At 41.7% G+C, this 19,451-nt stretch overlaps 1 protein-coding gene across 5 annotated transcripts in view; it reads left to right on the forward strand.

The window, feature by feature from the left end:
- LOC119475494 (pecanex-like protein 3) overlaps positions 1-19,451 on the forward strand; it is a 34,184-nt gene that overhangs the window by 6,946 nt on the left and 7,787 nt on the right. For 3 of the 5 annotated variants that reach the window (XM_037748253.1, XM_037748254.1, XM_037748257.1), the window contains 22 exons: positions 4,615-4,744; positions 5,112-5,281; positions 6,133-6,190; positions 6,301-6,442; positions 6,597-6,754; positions 7,585-7,738; positions 8,375-8,407; positions 9,539-9,710; positions 10,009-10,119; positions 10,245-10,336; positions 10,472-10,581; positions 13,284-13,389; positions 13,503-13,595; positions 13,705-13,855; positions 14,466-14,610; positions 15,008-15,185; positions 16,457-16,565; positions 16,672-16,801; positions 16,912-16,970; positions 17,058-17,273; positions 18,161-18,414; positions 18,997-19,227. In XM_037748253.1, coding sequence (XP_037604181.1) covers positions 4,615-4,744; positions 5,112-5,281; positions 6,133-6,190; positions 6,301-6,442; positions 6,597-6,754; positions 7,585-7,738; positions 8,375-8,407; positions 9,539-9,710; positions 10,009-10,119; positions 10,245-10,336; positions 10,472-10,581; positions 13,284-13,389; positions 13,503-13,595; positions 13,705-13,855; positions 14,466-14,610; positions 15,008-15,185; positions 16,457-16,565; positions 16,672-16,801; positions 16,912-16,970; positions 17,058-17,273; positions 18,161-18,414; positions 18,997-19,227 — 3,002 coding nt within the window. The remainder of the gene's footprint in view (positions 1-4,614; positions 4,745-5,111; positions 5,282-6,132; positions 6,191-6,300; positions 6,443-6,596; positions 6,755-7,584; positions 7,739-8,374; positions 8,408-9,538; positions 9,711-10,008; positions 10,120-10,244; positions 10,337-10,471; positions 10,582-13,283; positions 13,390-13,502; positions 13,596-13,704; positions 13,856-14,465; positions 14,611-15,007; positions 15,186-16,456; positions 16,566-16,671; positions 16,802-16,911; positions 16,971-17,057; positions 17,274-18,160; positions 18,415-18,996; positions 19,228-19,451) is intronic. The other 2 variants (XM_037748255.1, XM_037748258.1) reach the window with 2 other exon arrangements.

Here is a 19,451-nt window from a genome sequence, read left to right on the forward strand (position 1 = left end):
ATTAAAATTTAACACAAATCAAGTGGTGGCAACGAAAGAAAGATCAAATTTACTCAAGGTATAAATAAACAGTGCTGACATAAAATGTGTTGCCTGACATGACTGAACAAATTTACTTATTTAAAGTGTGTGAGTGTGATTTAGCATCACTATCCTTTCAAGGTTGATCTGAGTCATGACTATGAAAGTAAACATTTCATTGCCTGACCTTAAATCAGTGCTAACTTCCATATTTGTGACTCATACTGGTAGTTTACAAAACTGTGAAATAAATGGGAAGCAGATTATAAGATGGTGAAAAGGAGCTGCTTGTGTGTAACAACTAGTGGAATCTATTGGCAGAAATGGAATATAATATTCACAACTATGTTTTCTTTAGTGTATAATCACCTTATAAAAAGAATCGTTGTGTTTACATTAGAATGACAATGGTCACTGAAATAACTTGAAACTGACAAAAGTAATAATAAATAAAAATGTACTGAAAATTAACTAATGAAAATCAGACATTGCTTTTGAATTGTGGTTCAACAGAATCATTTTAAAAAACAAACTAATGAAACTGGCCTGGACAAAAATGATGGTACCCTTAACTTAATATTTTGTTGCACAACCTTTTGAGGCACTCACTGCAATCAAGCGATTTCTGTAACTCTCAATGAGACTTCTGCACCTGTCGACAGGTATTTTGGCCCACTCCTCGTGAGCAAACTGCTCCAGCTGTCTCAGGTTTGAAGGGTGCCTTCTCCAGACTGCATGTTTCAGCTCCTTCCACAGATGTTCAATAGGATTTAGATCAGGGCTCATAGAAGGCCACTTCAGAATAGTCCAATGTTTTGTTCTTAGCCATTCTTGGGTGTTTTTAGCTGTGTTTTGGGTCATTATCCTGTTGGAGGACCCATGACCTGCGACTGAGACCAAGCTTTCTGACACTGGGCAGCACATTTCGCTCCAGAATGCCTTGATAATCTTGAGATTTCATTGTACCCTGCACATATTCAAGATACCCTGTGCCAGATGCAGCAAAGCAGCCCCATAACATAACCGAGCCTCCTCCATGTTTCACATTAGGTACAGTGTTCTTTTCTTTGTATGCTTCATTTTTGCGTCTGTGAACATAGAGCTGATGTGACTTGCCAAAAGGCTCCAGTTTTGTCTCATCTGTCCAAAGGACATTCTCCCAGAAGCTTTGTGGCTTGTCAATATGCATTTTGGCAAATTCCAGTCTCGCTTTTTTATGATTTGGTGTCCTCCTTGGTCATCTTCCATTAAGTCCACTTAGGCTCAAACAGTGACGGATGGTGCGATCTGACACTGATGTACCTTGACCTTGGAGTTCACCTCTAATCTCTTTGGAAGTTGTTCTGGGCTCTTTGGTTACCATTCGTATTATCCGTTTCTTCAATTTGTCATCAATTTTCCTCTTGTGGCCACGTCCAGGGAGGTTGGCTACAGTCCCGTGGACCTTAAACTTCTTAATAATATGTGCAACTGTAGTCACAGGAACATCAAGCTGCTTGGAGATGGTCTTATAGCCTTTACCTTTAACATGCTTGTCTATAATTTTCTTTCTAATCTCCTGAGACAACTCTCTCCTTAGCTTTCTGTGGTCCATGTTCAGTGTGGTATACACCATGATACCAAACAGCACAGTGACTACTTTTCACCCTTTAAATAGGCAGACTGACTGATTAAAAGTTTGAAGACACCTGTGATGCTAATTACAGGACACACCTTAGTTTAACATGTCCCTATGGTCAAATTATTTTCAATCGTTTCTAGGGGTACCATCATTTTTGTCCAGGCCAGTTGAATTAGTTTGTTTTTTAAAATCATTCTGTTGAACCACAATTCAAAAGCAATGTCTGATTTTCATTAGTTAATTTTCAGTAAATTTTTATTTATTATTACTTTTGTCAGTTTAAGTTATTTCAGTGACCATTGTGGGTTTTTCTTTCTTTAACGGAAGGGTACCAACAATTTTGTCCACGTGTGTATATCTACATAGGGAGCGGGTCCTCTTCAAGGTGTCTGCCATGTTGCACAGCCATGTTTCTACAGTAATCCAGAACGGACAAACCAAACTCTGTTAACTTTACGATACTTGCTCCCGTCGCCACTGCTCTCTCTCTCTCTTGCTTCACCACTCAATTCCCACGTACACACTCTACACACTGGCTCTGCTCCAAATAGCTCTAGAGAGGGACATTCACATTTTTGCATCAGCCACTGTAGCTCTCCAACACGCTTGGCACACGGGAGAGGCTTCAGTTGGTTGCAATCTCCTCACCTCACCGCTAGATACCGCCAGATCCTACACACTGGACCTTTTAAAATATTAGTTGTATTTTCATAATATGTTGGCAACAGAGACAAACTGAGACATCACAACATGCATGCTTTTGGAGACAGTTGTCACTTTTTTGTCTGGAGTAGTAGAGACAAGTGAATTTAATGCAAGATGCCAAAAATACCTTTTGATTACAAGCAGCCTTGTAGTTATAGGCTAGAAGCCACATTAATTCCTCTCTGTATAAACAAAATAGTTGAAATGGTGACAACCTTGAGAGGTGTGCTGTCTTTGGCAGACTGAGGGGGTTGTGTTGCTGAAGGCTGGTGCTGAGCAGTAAGCTTTGCTATGTTGAAACAGAGCATGTGCAGAAAAAAGAGAATACCAGTTCTTTTCTCTATTGTCTTGGCCTCACCACTGATCTGAAGGCAGGATAAATACTACTAGCTAAGGTGTTCCTATGCCCCAACACTGTACAGGTTACTTTTTGTCCTGGACCTGCCCTTTAACCTCACCACTAGATTCTACCAAGATCTTGCTTTGCTCTGGACAACGTTGCCTTTAATATCGGACAAGTCTTTGTAGCCATCTAAGGAAAAGCATCACAAAGGAAGTTATTTCCATGAACTATGACTTCTCTTGAGCGGTGCCTGTCCAATTATGTCAAATTAAGTCAGTAAGTACTTCAAGAGCACAAGAACCATTGCTCAAATAAGCAATAACTGACTTTTCTCTGTATGCCACTGTTTGTTGTCGTTGCTGTAGTAACACTTCTAATAATAATACCAAACTGAACATATCTTTCAAACGTTTAAGAGAAAGGAAATAAGATCACTGGGAAATAGCTGAAAAATAAACAGAGGATAAAATAATATACAGTGTGATGCAAGATTATAAAATATCATGAAACATTGTTTTAAAGTATTCGGCCTCAGATTACAAAGACATTATCACCTCTTGACTTCAGCCTCAACCACAGTTCATTCAAAAGGACTGTTACAAGATACAGCACAGATATACGTAGGGATACACAAAATACATGCTTAAACTTCAGCAGCACATCCACTTTAATTATCACTTTGAGCACAGACAGAGCAGAAACTGAAAGTCTGTTTACTAATTCATCTCCACTGTTTGTGTTGACAAATCATCAGCCTCATATTTGCAGACAGGTGGCTAGCTAGTGTTGGCTACCTGGAAGGGACAGACTGAATAAAGTAGAATCCAAACACACTGTTTGATTGACTTCCATGTCTTCATATCCCTTAGCCAGAAATAATATCTCTTCAGCAAACACAAACCGAGAGTTCAGATCAATGTGTCTTTTTATGCCTTTGTACCGGCGAAAGCTGTGGCCGGTAAAGGGAATTTCTTAAAATTTGGCACAAATGTCCACTTGGACTCGAGGATAAACTGATTTGATTTTGGTGGTCAAAGGTCAAGGTCACTATGACCTCACAAAACACAATTTTGGCCACAACTCAAGAATTCATATGCTAATTATGACAATTTTATACAAATTTTTAAAAGGAAAAGCAATGACATTTTGGACAGACATGGATGTAAACTGTAAATGGAGTGGTTAGCGGAGGCATACAACCGCAAGGTGATAATTCTAGTTTCAGTCCGTCCCTCTCTTAAATATGATCTTTAGATTCGCTACGAGACAGCCAGAGTCAGCTAACCATCCTGAGTCATGACAGTCAAGTTAAGTGCGTCGGGTTTGCGTAGACTTTTACCATTCGCTGACTCAAGGCGGCTAATATAGCCAGCTATCATCAAACTTGCGTTACTTTTTAGCTTAAAGTAACCTTTTTGTGCATATTGTAATAACTCTATTTCCACAACGTAAACATTTTACACACCATTCAGCCCTAACTGACCCACTTACAACAAGTAACCACGGCATACATATAACATTTAACGCCGAAGTATATATATTTTTATAAACTTTTGGAAATCACCAACATAATTTTTTCTTTTTCACTACAGATAACCATCAACATTTATGCCTTATTAAGCCAGATCCTTACTGTTAACATGGACTCATGGAGGGTTCCATGTCTGGATGAATGTAAAGGAAACAGAGTTTGATTAATAGTAGTACATATAGTACATATAGTACATAAAATTGCACAATGTCTCATCAATGACTGGATTCTTGTTTGTCAATATCTGCTTGGCGTAACTACTTTTTAAATGCAAATGTTACAATGGCAAAGGTAAAATCCAGTAATGGGCTAATGTTAGATGCCTTGTATCGTGTACATTGACACTGTAATGTAAACCGTTGCACTGATGTAACTGATAACCCTTCTCTCCAGCCATGGCTCCAGAGGATGGGGGCAAACACGACTCAGTTAGCAGTGTTAAGAGGACCCAGGCCATCCGCAGGAGACACAATGCTGGGAGCAACCCTACACCGCCCCCGTCCACCATGGGATCCCCTCCCAGGTTAGTCCGTTGCTCAGGGCTGAGAGAGGGCTGTAGCTGATGCCTTGCCTAACTGTGCCTTTATTTGCCCCAATCTTTACCAAGTCTGCAGTAGTCAAAGCTATCGGCAAGTTTACAGTTGATGGATGTAAGAATTAGTATCATAATTCAATTCTACTGTGTTTAGGGGAAATATATCTGGGGATTTGTCATAAAATTAATATTCTCAGCAAGTTTTGCAGTAATGAATTATGAAATATTAATTGAAACTACTACTATGGGAACAAGCCTCAGCAAGACTGATAGAGTTTATGCTTAACACTGCTGTAATTAAATTTTAAAGCTAATGTTAGACATTGTTATTCAACATATGTTTTTGTTCCTGTAGCCTTCAGGACCTCCAGCGGGCTCGGACCTCATCTCATTCACGGACCCGCACACTTCCCTCAGCCTTACAGTTCGCCTCCTCACTCCTACTGCCCCGCAGTGGCATCCATGAGGCCTCCACCTTCGACGACACATCAGAGGGGGCAGTGCACTATTTCTACGACGAGAGTGGTGAGTCAGTGGCGTGAAAGAAATAGTTCAACATTTTGGGAAATGTCCATATTCAGCTTCAGGTTGAGAGTTAAATGAGAAGATTGATTCTGCTCTCATGTCTGTCCTTTGAATATAAAGCTACATTCAGGAAACGGTTAGCTTAGCTTAACGACTGCTAGCCTGGCTCTGTCCAAAGAGTAGTACAAAAACCAAAGTGTAAAAACGCTAAGTTACACTTTTATGGGGGGTTGTGTGCGGTAGACTTGTCACGGTAGTCGGTGTTACAGGTGTTACATGGTGTTCGGGGCTACACCGATTAAATTTCCTCACCGTGACATCCCTAGTGTGCGGGACTATTTCTTGGCTGGGTGCAGTGACTTCCTGGCATCTTGTTGTCACCACATGGTTGCCATATTTACTTTTAATATAGGCTTTTATGAGGGATAGATGTGTAAAGTTTCTAGCATCTTCAAAGGCAGAAGTAGTAGATGTAGATAAAATGCACAATATATACTGTATATATAAAAATAAACATCATCAAACTACAGACACAAAACTAGAAGCGAAATTGAAACTAAATTCCTGAAAAATGCTCACTACCGGCGCAGGCTATACCAAACCTACGTATCTAAAATTAAAAGCACCTTTATGTTTTTACAATTTTTTACTATTCTCCATCAATATTGCCTCTTCCTCCTATGTTTGTAGGTTGTTCTGTTATGTGTTGCGGTTATGCAATTAAATGAAGTTGAAAAAGTGTGGGGGGAAGACAAACACAATGTATATTGTCTATTATCTCTACAAATGTGTATGCGGATTATTCCCTGTTGAAAGTATCCCATTTCAGTTTTCTGTCTGTTGTGTAACAGGAGTGAAGAGGTCCTACACATTTGGACCTGGTGGAGGCGGTTATGAGGACCCAGTTCAGTAAGTTAAACAGTTTTTGCTCTTTTTTCAAGACTAAGAGTTAATTTGCTGTTAAAAAGCCTAAAATGACTAAAAGCTACAATTAATGCCATAATATTTCACGCTTGCAGGGAAAGGGAGAGACAGTCCCAGTCCTCGAGCTTCACCTCCACTGAGGTCCAGGAAGGGGCACCAGTCCTGTCCATGCTCCAGCCAAGACCTGTGGTTTTACAGGGCATGCAGGTGCGCAGGGTGCCTCTGGAAATGCCTGAGGTTAGCAGTCTTTGATGTTTGATGTGGCAGATTATTCCAGGTAGAATGTCATGTAAATAAGTCAGGACTCTCTACCTCAGAGGAAACTATCACAGATTGTCCTTGTTGTTGTTGTTGTTTCTGCTTCTGAATTAATTTCTCACCTCATCTCTAGTTTGATCTGGATCATGAGTCTCTACAAGAGTCCCAGGAAAACACTCTGATGATTGAGGAGAAAGCAAAACCCAAACAGTATTATCGCTTTTGGGTGCTGCCCGGAAAGTGGCTGAGGGTTCGATATGATCGACTGGCTCTTCTGGCCTTATTGGACAGGTACGCCACACTGTTGGAGTAGAGGAGAGATGATATTCTGTGTGGTCCCTTGTTCTCCAAAACAAAACAAATTTTAAGATTATTTTAGGATTTCACAAGCCATAGTCCGTTTGGCTAGTCTGAATCAGAATTAAATTGAATCTTTTGGTTTGTTTTCTATTTTGTCTGGTTCGGTTTCACAGTGCACAAATTAAAGCAGACCAAATAAAAAAATAAGTTGCTGAGGGGCGTGTATGAAGGGGCAAATTTATCTTTTTCATCTCAAGAGCTGCCACTTCAATGCAGGAGTTTTTTCACTTTGACTCGGCACTGATCGACTGAGCGTGAATCCCTTATCCACCAGTTTATGACTTTATAAACGTCACTATTTTTGTGAACTTTATTTAGCATACTCTGTGTTTTCTCTTCGGCCCAGATGTCAAGCATCGGACTTCTGCAGAAGTCCAGGTCTGTCCTCTCCTACTCATGTTAACCTGTCCTTAGCCTGTATCCAGCTCAACAAATGCCCGCACAGGCAGCCTGCATTTTGGTTTGCTTGGAAACGGTTCGAGACCACCTCTCGCAAGCAGTCTGGTTGTTTTGGTCCGCACCAGAGTTCGATTACTGCGTACTTACGACCACCCAAACGAACCGCACCAGAGGTTGAACCGCAATAGAGTTCAATTAAAGCGGACTTAATCAAGTTGTGTGTTACATGTCCAGTAGTTATCATTTAAAGTTAATTATCTTTATCAAATACTGTGATATTTATATAGAAAGCAGTAAAATAGTGGGGTCAAAACATTGTTAAAACTTGACCAAATATTGATTTTTCTGAAATCTGTTGCCAGGAACCGCCGTGTGGGAGAGAACGTGTTTGCTGTGGTGCTGGCCAGTCTGGTGGCCTTCTTGGGGTTCCTACTGCTGCTCCAGGACTTTTTCAGGGACATCTGGGTCTTCCAGTTCTGCCTGGTCATCGCTAGCTGCCAGTACTCTTTACTGAAGGTACCTTACCTCTGGATTTCATTAGCAAAATGGATCTCATCTTATTACTTATATCTCGATATTATATATGCAGTGTATATATCTAATTGTATTTATTGATCTTAAACTGGGCAGAGAGAGAGACTTTAGGGTTTTATTGATCTTATTACATATTTTAATCACCCTTTGTGCATGATCAAAACAAAAATACAACTTCTGTGCTTACACTGTACAGTTTGATCGACCAACAGCATGACATGGGTGCTCACACTGAGCTAAACACAGAATGCTCAATGGGTTTTGGTTTTGTCCATTGAAAACGACAATAATGTTTTATTCCAACAAGAAGGCTGCATCCCCAAAAGCACCGACAAAACACAGATTGCTGGGAAGATGACAAAAGACAATGTGGTCTGTCTATTTTGCCATGAAGTTGAGTTTTATTTGCATCATAGCACAGCCTCCATCAAAACTACAGCAGCCATAACATCTAAACTACTGCTTGAATAATATTAAGAGATTCAGGGTTAAAATTCTGGCTTAATCTGTATAGCGTCTACTCTGCTTTAAATAGTTAAATGTATTTTTTCCATACAGTATTTAAGCCACTCTGTTTTTGAAACTGTATACAATATCATATATGCCTCTCTGTTTCAGAGTGTACAACCAGATGCAGCTTCTCCCATGCATGTGAGTACTGGTCACATTTTACCTTTTTATATGCTAAAAAGTTCCACTCCACTCCTCTTTTTCATAGACACATTTTTTACTTTTTTTAGGGGGGTTCAGGGGCTCTTTAGGGGGAGATAGCAGGTCAACAGTAGATGTCACATAGAGCTTATAAGAGCTTAGAACATTATGATTGAAGTATATGATGACCATTCCAGTGCTCTATTATGTCTCATAATTTGTTGCAGCAATTTTTGGGTTGATACAATTTGTTACACAGATTTGGTACTAAATTTAACCTCTTTAACCTAAAATGATCAAAAATCCCTCCAAAACACCACATTAAGACACTGAGACCTTGAAGAACACCAAAAAAAAATGCCAAGCTGTGATTTGGTATCAAAAACATTTGACATTTGAAGATTTCTGCAAGAGTTGCATTTCTCGGCAATTGATTGGCGTGCACTTCTGTTCTGGAAACTGCTCAGAAACCGATCAACCTAGGAAAGCCATCCATCCTCTGAATGCTCTAGGTCTGTAGTTTGTGGTTGTAAAGTTTCATGAGGCTGTGATTATCCTAGAGGTCACCACAGGTCATTTTATACAGTGAGGTCAAGTTTCAAAAATGGTCTGCTACAATGAAATGGCTACTATGGGGACTGACATCATCACATATGAATACAATCGGGCTCATTGGGTCCACAAGAGTCTTAGCTTTACAGTCATACCCAATTTATGCTAAAAAAAAATGCATTGTTTTTGCCCCAAACTGCAAGGGATTATCATAAAGTGGGCATTTCTGTAAAGGGGAGACTTGTCGGTACCCATAGAACCCATTACCCATTCACATATCTGTCAAGGGAGCTCATGCCAGTTTTCCCTTGCCAAAATTTAGCCTAATTTCTGAGCGTTATTAGCATGGCATGGTTGGCACCATTGGATTCCTTATGTTTTTTAAATTTCTTATGATAGCAGTACCTTCACTCTAGCTGTAAAACTGAACCTGCTACAGCCTCTGAAAGACAGTAAAGTCGCCCGAGGGCGCCGGCACCCTCAAGGAGTGGAAGACGTTAAAGCACAAACTAAAACAAGACATGTCACCTTGTTATTGTGGTGTAATTGTGGCTCTTCTTTTTCTCTGTTATTTAACAGGGCCATAACTGGATCATTGTGTACAGTCGGCCGGTCTACTTCTGCTTGTGCTGTGTGATGATCTGGATCTTTGACCTGTCTGGGCGCTCTGGCAGCCTGCAACCCTTCTCCCTCTATGGTGTCACCTTCTTCTCTGCACATTTCCTGCTCTGCGTCAGGGATATGCTCATTGGTTAGTATTTATACATCAGTTTTGCACTTGGTGTCCAGATCACCACCCCTACTAAGATTGTTACACCTTAACAATGTCTATATTTGATATTGGAGTGGTATTTTAATAAGATGATAGCCATGAATAGTTATACGTGTTCATTATACCGCTGCTAAAACGTTTAAAACATTTTTTACATAATAAAAAAATATTTAAACTTTCACAAAGTTGATGGATTTAGTTATGTGTTCGCACTTTATTACCACCAGCTCTGCTTTTTTTTTTGCTTTTTAACATTAAATTATTTTTTGTCCGACAGTGTTTGCCTTGTGTTTCCCGGTCATTTTCCTGTTTGGGCTGCTACCTCAGGTCAACACTTTTGTGATGTGTCTGCTGGAGCAGATCGACATGCACATTTTTGGTGGAACTGGTAAGAACTTGTCTACACAGACAGGATGACGATGTGTAGAGTAAAGATATATATTACAGCATCTCAAGACCAGATAATTTGTGTTTAGTTTCTCCCTGATCTTCTCTCTGTGTCTCTTTCTTCAGCCACTACCAGCCCCCTCTCGTCTCTGTTCAGCCTCATACGCAGCATGTTGGTGGCTGCTCTGCTGTATGGATTTTGCCTCGGTGCTATCAACGTAAGTGGGAAACACTCTACATGAAAATAGAGGTGTTATGGTTTTTTTTTTCCTGTTTCAGAGATGGTGATCAGAGGAGGAATTAATTTGGACAGTCCTTAATTTAATACTGTTTTGTTTATCTTTTTAAATAAGGCGCCGTGGGGGGATGCCCATGTGCCAGTACTGTTCTCTGTGTTTTGTGGCCTACTCCTGGCCTTATCCTACCACCTCAGCCGCCAAAGCAGTGACCCCACCATCCTGTGGTCAGTATTTTGTGTTTCACATTGTCAATAATGGCCTTAAATATCATTGAAAATGTAAGTTTTACATCCATGAGAGATTAACATTTAAAGGAACAGTATGTAACATTTCAGGGGATCAATTAGCAGAAATGGAATATAATATTCATAACTATGTTGGAGTTTACCCCGGTGGAAAAGATGGTCGCCTCACTACGCCTTCGGGTTATGGGGGGGTACGTATACACCGAATAGCAGTTTGGAGTATTCGGCCTTCTTGGAGACCCTGAATGGAGTCCTGTATGGGGCTCCAGTAGGGGACTCCATAGTTCTGCTGGGAGACATCAACGCGCATGTAGGCAACGATGGAGGCACCTGGAGAGGCGTGATTGGGAGGAATGGCCTCCCTGATCGAAACCCGAGTGGTCGTTTGTTACTGGACTTCTATGCTAGTCATGGACTGTCAATAACGAACACCATGTTCGAACATAAGGATGCTCATAAGTGTACATGATACCAGAGCACCCTAGGTCGAAGGTCGATGATCGATTTTGTGATTGTATCGTCTGATATGAGGCCGCATGTTTTGGACACTATGGGTGAAGAGAGGGGCTGAGCTGTCAACCAATCACCATCAGGTGGTGAGTTGGGTCAGAGGGTGGGGGAAGACTCTGGACAGACCTGGTAAGCCCAAATGGGTAGTGCGGGTGAACTGGGAACGTCTGGAGGAGGCCCCTGTCCGAGAGATCTTCAACTCACACCTCCGGCGGAGCTTTTCTGGCTTCCTTGTGGAGGTTGGGGGCATTGAACCCGAGTGGGCGATGTTCAAAGCTTCCATTGCTGAAGCTGCGGCGGTGAGCTGTGGTCTGAAGGTCTTGGGTGCCTCAAGGGGCGGCAACCCTCAAACACCGCGGTGGACACTGGTGGTCAGGGGAGCCGTCCGACTGAAGGAGGAGTCCTTCCGGGATATGTTATCTCGGAGGACTCCGGAGGCAGTTGCAAGGTACCGACATGCCCGAAGGGCAGCAGCCACTGCCGTGAAGGAGGCAAAACAGCGGGTGTGGGAGGAGTTCGGAGCAGCCATGGAGAAGGATTTTCGGTCGGCACCAGGGTGCTTCTGGAAAACCGTTCGGCACCTCAGGAGGGGGAAATGGGGAACCATCCAAGCTATGTACAGTAAGGATGGGACACTGTTGACCTCAACTGAGGAGGTAATCGGGTTTTGGAAGGAGCACTTTGAGGAACTCCTGAATCCGACTAATATGCCTTCTAGAGGCAGAGCTGGAAGCTGATGGGGGATCATCGTCAATTTCCCTGGTGGAAGTCACTGAGGTAGTCAAACAACTTTACAGTGGCAAAGCCCCGGGGATTGATGAGATCCGTCCAGAAATGCTGAAAGCTTTGGGTTTGGAGGGGCTGTCTTGGATGAAATGTCTCTCCAACATTGCATGGAAGTCAGTGACAGTTCGGGTTCTCAGCAGTAAGTCAGACTTGTTTCCGGTGGGGGTTGGCCTCTGCCAGGGCTGCGCTTTGTCACCAATCCTGTTCGTGATATTCATGGACAGGATATCGAGGCGTAGTCGGGGGGGGGGGGAGGAGGGTTTGCAGTTCAGTGTGCTGAGGATCTCATCGCTGCTTTTTGCAGATGATGTGGTCCTGTTGGCATCATCGGTCTGTGACCTCCAGCCACGGGGAAGACCCAGGACTAGGTGGAGAGATTATATCTCCACACTGGCCTGAGAACGCCTCGGGATCCCCCAGTCAGGGCTGGTTAATGTGGCCTGGGAAAGGGAAGTTTGGGGTCCCCTGCTGGAGCTGTTGCCCCCACGACCCGACCCCGGATAAGTGGTTGAAAATGAGTGAGAGTTAGAGAGTGATGTTTACATTAGTGTATAATTGCCTGAAACTAAGAATTGTTTTGTTTTCATTAGCTTACATTTATCTACATAGGGAGGTGATCCTTTTCACGGAGTCCGCCATGTTGCTCTGCCATGTTTCTACAGAATGGACAAACCAAACACTGACTCTAGAGAGAGCCTTTCACGTTTTCACATTACCCGAAGGCCACCGTAGTTCTGACAAGTTCGTGAAACTGCAGTAACGTGAGCCGCATAGTGCAAAACCGCCAGCCGCTGTTTGACTTCCGTTGCTCCTAAAGTTATTATGGTAAGGATGGCGTTACCACGTTACTCGGCGGTTCACGTTACCGCAGTCTTGGAAAGGGAGGAGTGAGCGGAGGGGTACTCAGTTGGTTGCAATCCCCAACCACACCACTAGATGTCACCACATCCTACACACTGTACCTTTAACAAATGCATGGAACTGTGATAAGTCAAAGAGCACACCTGAAGAAGCTACAAGCCCAAACATGAAATGCAGAATTAATTTTCTTCTTTTTTTACACACTTTGCAAAAAAGTCAAATTTAGAGTCTTATAGTTAGTGTCAAACCTGCTTTTGTTTTAATACATTTTACCTCCTTAATTTTGAAGTAGTGTCTCATGGCTTACACAGGAGTTGGAGTTGTTCAGCCGTGTTATGCTCGTATCTACACTGATTATATAATGGGCTCTGAGCGCTGCCAAAACACAAGTGACCCACACACAGAAGCGTGCCTGCTGACAAGTTGCTTTCACTACATAGCCTATGTAGACTTTGATGTTACACCTCAGCTTTTCGTCACAATTCTCACGGTTCCTTTTTGTATGTTTTAACCTCTTACATCAGGTCACTGGTCCGGTCTAAATTATTCCCAGAGTTGGAGAACCGAACACCAGAAGAACCCCCCGTGGAGATCAAGGACCCTCTTCCTGAGAAGCTGCGTAACTCTGTGGTAAAGATCACTGTTCACTTTGCCTGCACAGACTGCAGCGGGAAAGTTTCGCTTTTGATTTCATGGTGTCAGCCTTCTTTACACTCTTGTGCCTTCTCACTGTCTCTTTGTAGAAAGAGATTCTTCATTCAGACCTCGTCATGTGTCCCCTCATGGCCGTGATCACCTTCGCCATCAGTGCCAGCACCGTTTTCATCGCTCTTCAAGTAATTTAGGGTTTATGATCCTATTCTCACAACACATTTCTCATTTTACTGAAAAAAAAGTCCACAGATTTTTCCTGCTAATTTTCCTCTTTTTGCTCTTGATCCCCAGCCTGCTCTTAGCTTCGTCTTGTACATCCTGGCCGGAGTCGTAGGCTTCATTACTCACTATCTCCTGCCTCAGCTCCGTAAGCAGCTGCCATGGTTCTGCCTGGCTCACCCTGTGCTCCGCTCCAGAGAGTACAGTCAGTTTGAGGTCCGAGGTGAGTGTCTGATTGCTCTTTTATCTTTGTTCACATACACAGAAAGAAGCATGGGGAAGTATCTTAAAAGTATAGGAAGAAAACCTCCTATATGAACAACTGGAACATTATAAGTATCCTCACTAGAAAAAAAGCTGCATGAAGTAAATGAAAAGTAGTAAGATTTTTAGTTGAAGTGCTCTTGAGAAAAACACCTAACCTCAAACATCTCTACAACAACTTTACAGAGTGCCACAGCACCAAACTGTGTAATTATTTCAAGACAATTTAACAGCTGCATATTTCAATTATCACTAATAGACTACTCAATAAATCAACACTCAACAACATCAAAAGTAGCTGACTTAAAACTAAAAGACCTAAATAAGAGATTATTTTATCTCAGGGCATTTTCCAGTATTTTAAATGCTAGGGATGTCAGAAATGGTACGCCGTACGACCCATTGTATAAACATCTTGTAAAACAGTTTTCAGTTTAAATAATTTTCTGCCAGATTTATTTCATAGCTGTGAAAAGCTTTAGGGGGAACATGAGGGGAGACGCTAGTGTTTGGCACCGTGGATCTCCTCAACAATTGTGTAAGCTCGTTTTGCTTTCTGTTTGCCCCAGATGCTGCTCAGTTGATGTGGTTTGAGAAGCTGTATGCGTGGCTTCAGTGCGTGGAGAAATATTTCATCTACCCGGCTGTGGTGCTTAACTCCCTAACGACAGAAGCTCGAACTGTGGGCCAGAACTACAAAGAGCTGGACATCTAGTAAGCCTTCCCTCATTCTGTCTCCAAACTATTTCACATCCATACATTACACTGTTCTCCATCTCCGCTCCCCAGGGATAAGTGCTGTTAGCTGTGTGGGTTGGAACCGCAGAACATAAAATTAATAGACACGCTGAACCACCCCCAGGTGTATTGCTTCCTGCAGGTTGTGCTCAGTAGCACGAGATACATAAAATATATTCTCTGTCGTTTCCCTTTTTTTCCCTCTTCAACTTGTAGACCAGCCAGTCTGTATAGCAGTCTGTGTAAGAGAAGACATTTTCAGGCAGCTGCTTACAACTGGGTTTGGCGATCTCATGACATTCCTTACTCTTTGGTTTTAGCTGTTTATGTCAATATGTGTCACTGATTTCCTCTCTTTCTCGACCCCCCCCAGCAGCCGAGCTCTCTTCATCTCAATAGCAGGCATGAAGTTGCTGCGTTCGTCATTCTGTGCCCCATCGCAGCAGTATGTCACGCTGTGCTTCACAACACTCTTCTTCCATTTTGACTATCCACACTTCTCGGAGACCTTCCTAATTGACTACTACTTCATGTCCATTCTCTTCAGCAAGGTTAGGATACACACACCCTGTCATCTCAGAATTTTTATCACAAATATTATTAAATAATTACATTTTATTCTGCTCCAGGAGCTGTTTATTTTACACATTGGACAACTTTTTCATAGACCCATTTTTGCATTTTTGGGTAGTATATGCCACATAGAACTGGTCTACATCATCTGAAAGCTGGGAACCTGAAGATTAATTTGAGATGCAGCTCAGCACTGTGTGTCAAAGTGTTCTAGAAATAAATCAGAAATAGAAAAATAATTAATTAAAATAAATTGTGAAAGTGTATAAGGGCTAAGAACATTATGATACAAGTACATGATGGCCATTCCCATGCTCTATTATGTCTCATAAGTTGTTGCAGCAGTTTTGGGGTTGATACCATTTGTTACACAGATTTGGTGCTAAATTTAACCATTTTTTACCACTCTTGAATTAAAAGATATGATCAAAAATCCTCCTAAGATACCAAGACCTTGAGGAACACCATAGAAAAAGCCATGCTGTGATTTGGTTTAAAAATTTGACATTTGGAGATTTCTGAAAGAATTGCATTTTTCAGCGATTGGATGGCGAGCACTTTGGAAACTGCTCAGAAACCCCCTTATTGTCAATATACCTAGGAAAGCCATCCATCCTCTGAATGCCCTAGGTCTGTAGTTCGTGGTTGTAAAATTTCAAATGCAATTCCAAGACTGTCTAGGGACCCCAGTATGCAGAAATATTCAAATACACCATTTTAGTTTAGGTGAAAATAAGTTATACTGCATTAAAAAAAACTGCATGTTTTTGTCCCAAACTGCATGTGATTATCATAAAGTGAGCATGTTCATAAAGAGGAGACTCGTGGGTACCCATAGAACCCAATTTCAAGCAGATATCTTGAGGTCAGAGGTCAAGGGACCCCTTTTGAAAATTGCCATACCAGTTTTTCTTCAGCAAAATTTAGCAAAACTTCGTAGAGTTATTTAGCGTTCTTCCCGACATGCTAGCATGACATGGTTGGTACCAATGGATTCTTTAGGTTTTCCAGTATTCTTCCAGTATCTTCAGCTCTAAAACTGAGCCTGCTGCAGCCTCTGAAAAAAGTAAAGTTGGCCAAGGGCGCCAGCACCTTCAAGGAGTGGAAGAGGCTAAAGACTAACTTACCACCTAGCTGAAAAGCAGAATTTGACTGCCTTCTCTGGTTGAAAAACCATATAGTGTCTGTGTAGTGATTTGAATACAGTTGTCTATGTGTTTTTTAATTTATTTGTCCTTTGACTTCTCAGATGTGGGACCTGCTGTACAAGCTGCGCTTTGTGTTGACTTACATTGCCCCCTGGCAGATCACCTGGGGCTCAGCCTTCCACGCCTTCGCTCAACCCTTCGCCGTTCCCCGTATCCTTCAGTTTCTTTGATTTTATGTCAATAATTATGTAGTTTCCACTTTACTGTATAATCCAATCCAACACAACAGAGACATCCTTAACTCATGTTACTCCAGACTCTGCTGTGCTTTTTGTTCAGGCCATATTTTCAGCCATCTTTTCCACCCCTCTCAATCCTGTCCTGGGCAGTGCCGTGTTTGTCACCTCATACACCAGACCTGTAAAATTCTGGGAGAGAGACTACAAGTATGTTTTTGAAAAAAACTATTCGTGCAAATGTGAAATTACATTTCATAAAGTCCAAATCTAAAGCATTTTCATTTGTTTCTAATGATACTTTATGTTTATGTTTGCAGCACCAAGCGCGTCGATCATTCCAACACCAGACTTGCCACTCAGTTAGACCGCAACCCAGGTATGCCATAACACCCTCTCACCATCTAATTATCATATTTATTTTTGTCCTGTTGTTATGGTGATGGTCTTTTCCTTTCTTTTAAAGGTGCCGATGACAACAATCTGAACTCTATTTTCTACGAGCACCTGACACGCTCTCTGCAGCACAGCCTGTGTGGAGACCTGCTGCTCGGCCGCTGGGGCAACTACACCACAGGCGACTGCTTCATCCTTGCCTCAGACTACCTCAACGCTCTGGTGCACATCATCGAGATCGGCAACGGCCTGGTCACCTTCCAGCTGAGGGGTCTGGAGTTCAGAGGTGAGCAACAGGGGACGATGGGGGCTGACAATGTTTGCAGCTTGTAGAATGAGCTCAGTTTGAGTTGTTTACCTACTGTTTTGAACATGTCACTTGGGTATCTGTCAAGTCTTCTCACAGAATAGCATTTATTTATAGAGATCAGACTGTGGTAGCGCAGTCAGTAGTATTCATGTAAAAAGTGGCAGCTGACAAGGTCAAGCTACTGTACACCTTGAAAGATATTGCTTTAAAATCGAAAATAACTAGAGAGCCCGACCAATACTGGATTTTTGGCACCGATCCCCATTCCAATATTGGGAGAAAAAAAAAATCCTATATACATTACAAAGATATGTAATGGAGTCAGGATATTTCACTGTTTAACAATAAACTTTTTTTGTCCAAAATTATATCAGTGCCCTGAAAATCTGATCACCATGTGATAGGCTAATATCTGCCAATAAAATCTGCTGATAAATAAATCGGTCGGACTCTACTAACAACCCTGTATATGTTCATTTTTATTTAATCTTACTTTTTATGCCAGTTCTCATAGTATATGTTTATTCTTTTGAAAAAAATACCAGTTTCATGGCTGCAGGTTTTTTTCAAGGTTGTTCATGAAAGATAGATGTGTTGATGTTGTGCATCACTCTCTAAACACGTTACTTGACAATAAATAATCTAAAATGATCAAATCTGAGTTATTTGAAAATGAGTTATTTTGACTTTTATGCTCGCACAGAGGATGTTTATTCTTGTAGTCTTGTATTTAGTCCAGTAAAATTATCAAAAAATTCTTTTAATTCATGTTAATTTGTTAACTTTGCCTATGAATTTACAAGTATATACAGGAAAGCTCTTTGCTTGTGCAGCTGATCCTCATCTGCTCCACATCTGTCCAGGTACCTACTGTCAGCAGAGGGAGGTAGAGGCCATCACAGAGGGGGTAGAGGAGGATGAGGGCTGCTGCTGCTGTGAACCTGGTCACCTTCCCCACATGTTGTCCTTCAATGCTGCCTTCGGACAGCGCTGGCTGGCCTGGGAAGTGGCCGCCACCAAGTATGTACTAGAGGGCTACAGCATCAGCGACAACAATGCAGCCTCCATGTTGCAAGTGTTTGACCTTCGTAAGATCCTCATCACATACTACGTCAAGGTAAGCCATTGATCAAAAGAGTTCTTTTTTGCTTTGTTTTCTTATATCATGCTTCTAGCTAACACATGGCTGACTTTTCTGTAAGTCTATACTTGGTCTAGAAATGTCTGTTCACATGTCCCATTGCTGTAAATATTCCCTGTTCATATGCTTTTACCTACTGTATGATGTAGCTTGATTGAGTTCACAGTAGGACTGAACAATTATATATATGTGTGTGTGTGTGTGTGTGTGTATATATATCAGATATATCATGGCATAATGTGCATCCACATAGAGAGGAGTCTAAAAAAATGTTTTTCTATTAATATAATATAATTTGAATTCATAATTAAATCAGTACAGCACCTTATTACTTTGGTAATTTAAAATAAGTAATTACAGGAGCCGATCTATTATAAACATGACTGTCTTCACATAGAGTATTTCTTTCCATTGTGTAAACTTTCATTAACCTGTCTTGCCATTGTGTTGGTGGCGCAGTCAGACTGTTAACTGAAATGATGAAATTGTAGCTTGTGACCGTGATGTTAAAAGTTTGATTGTTAAATATTTGGGTCATGTGTTTGTTCCCTCCAACAGAGCATTATCTACTATGTGAGTCGATCATCTAAGATGGAGGAGTGGCTGACTAATGAGACGATTCAGGAGGCTCTACGGCCTTGTCTCGGACCCAACTACGTAGACAGTGACCCCACCTTCAACTTGAACATCGATGAGGACTACGACCACAGGGCCTCTGGCATTACCCCCTCCTCATTCTGCATGGTTTACCTGGACTGGATTCAGTATTGCAACAGCAGGCGTCAAACGGTCAGACTCTCTTTTTTTCCTCTACTAGCTATCCATATTCTGGCTGTGCTGTAACCAAGTGTAGCCTGCCCGCACAAACATCACACTGCAAATCAAGAAATTAGTTTGAACCTTTTGAAGCTGAATACAGAAAAGTGGAAATGCGAGAAAGGCGGTAAAGAGAAATATTTGAAGTGATGGTGTTCTGCATTTCTTTACATCTGGTGATGAAACTTTACTAAATG

Source organism: Sebastes umbrosus, chromosome 17 (genome assembly GCF_015220745.1).
Source record: "Sebastes umbrosus isolate fSebUmb1 chromosome 17, fSebUmb1.pri, whole genome shotgun sequence".
In the NCBI taxonomy this organism is placed as follows: Eukaryota; Metazoa; Chordata; class Actinopteri; order Perciformes; family Sebastidae; genus Sebastes; species Sebastes umbrosus.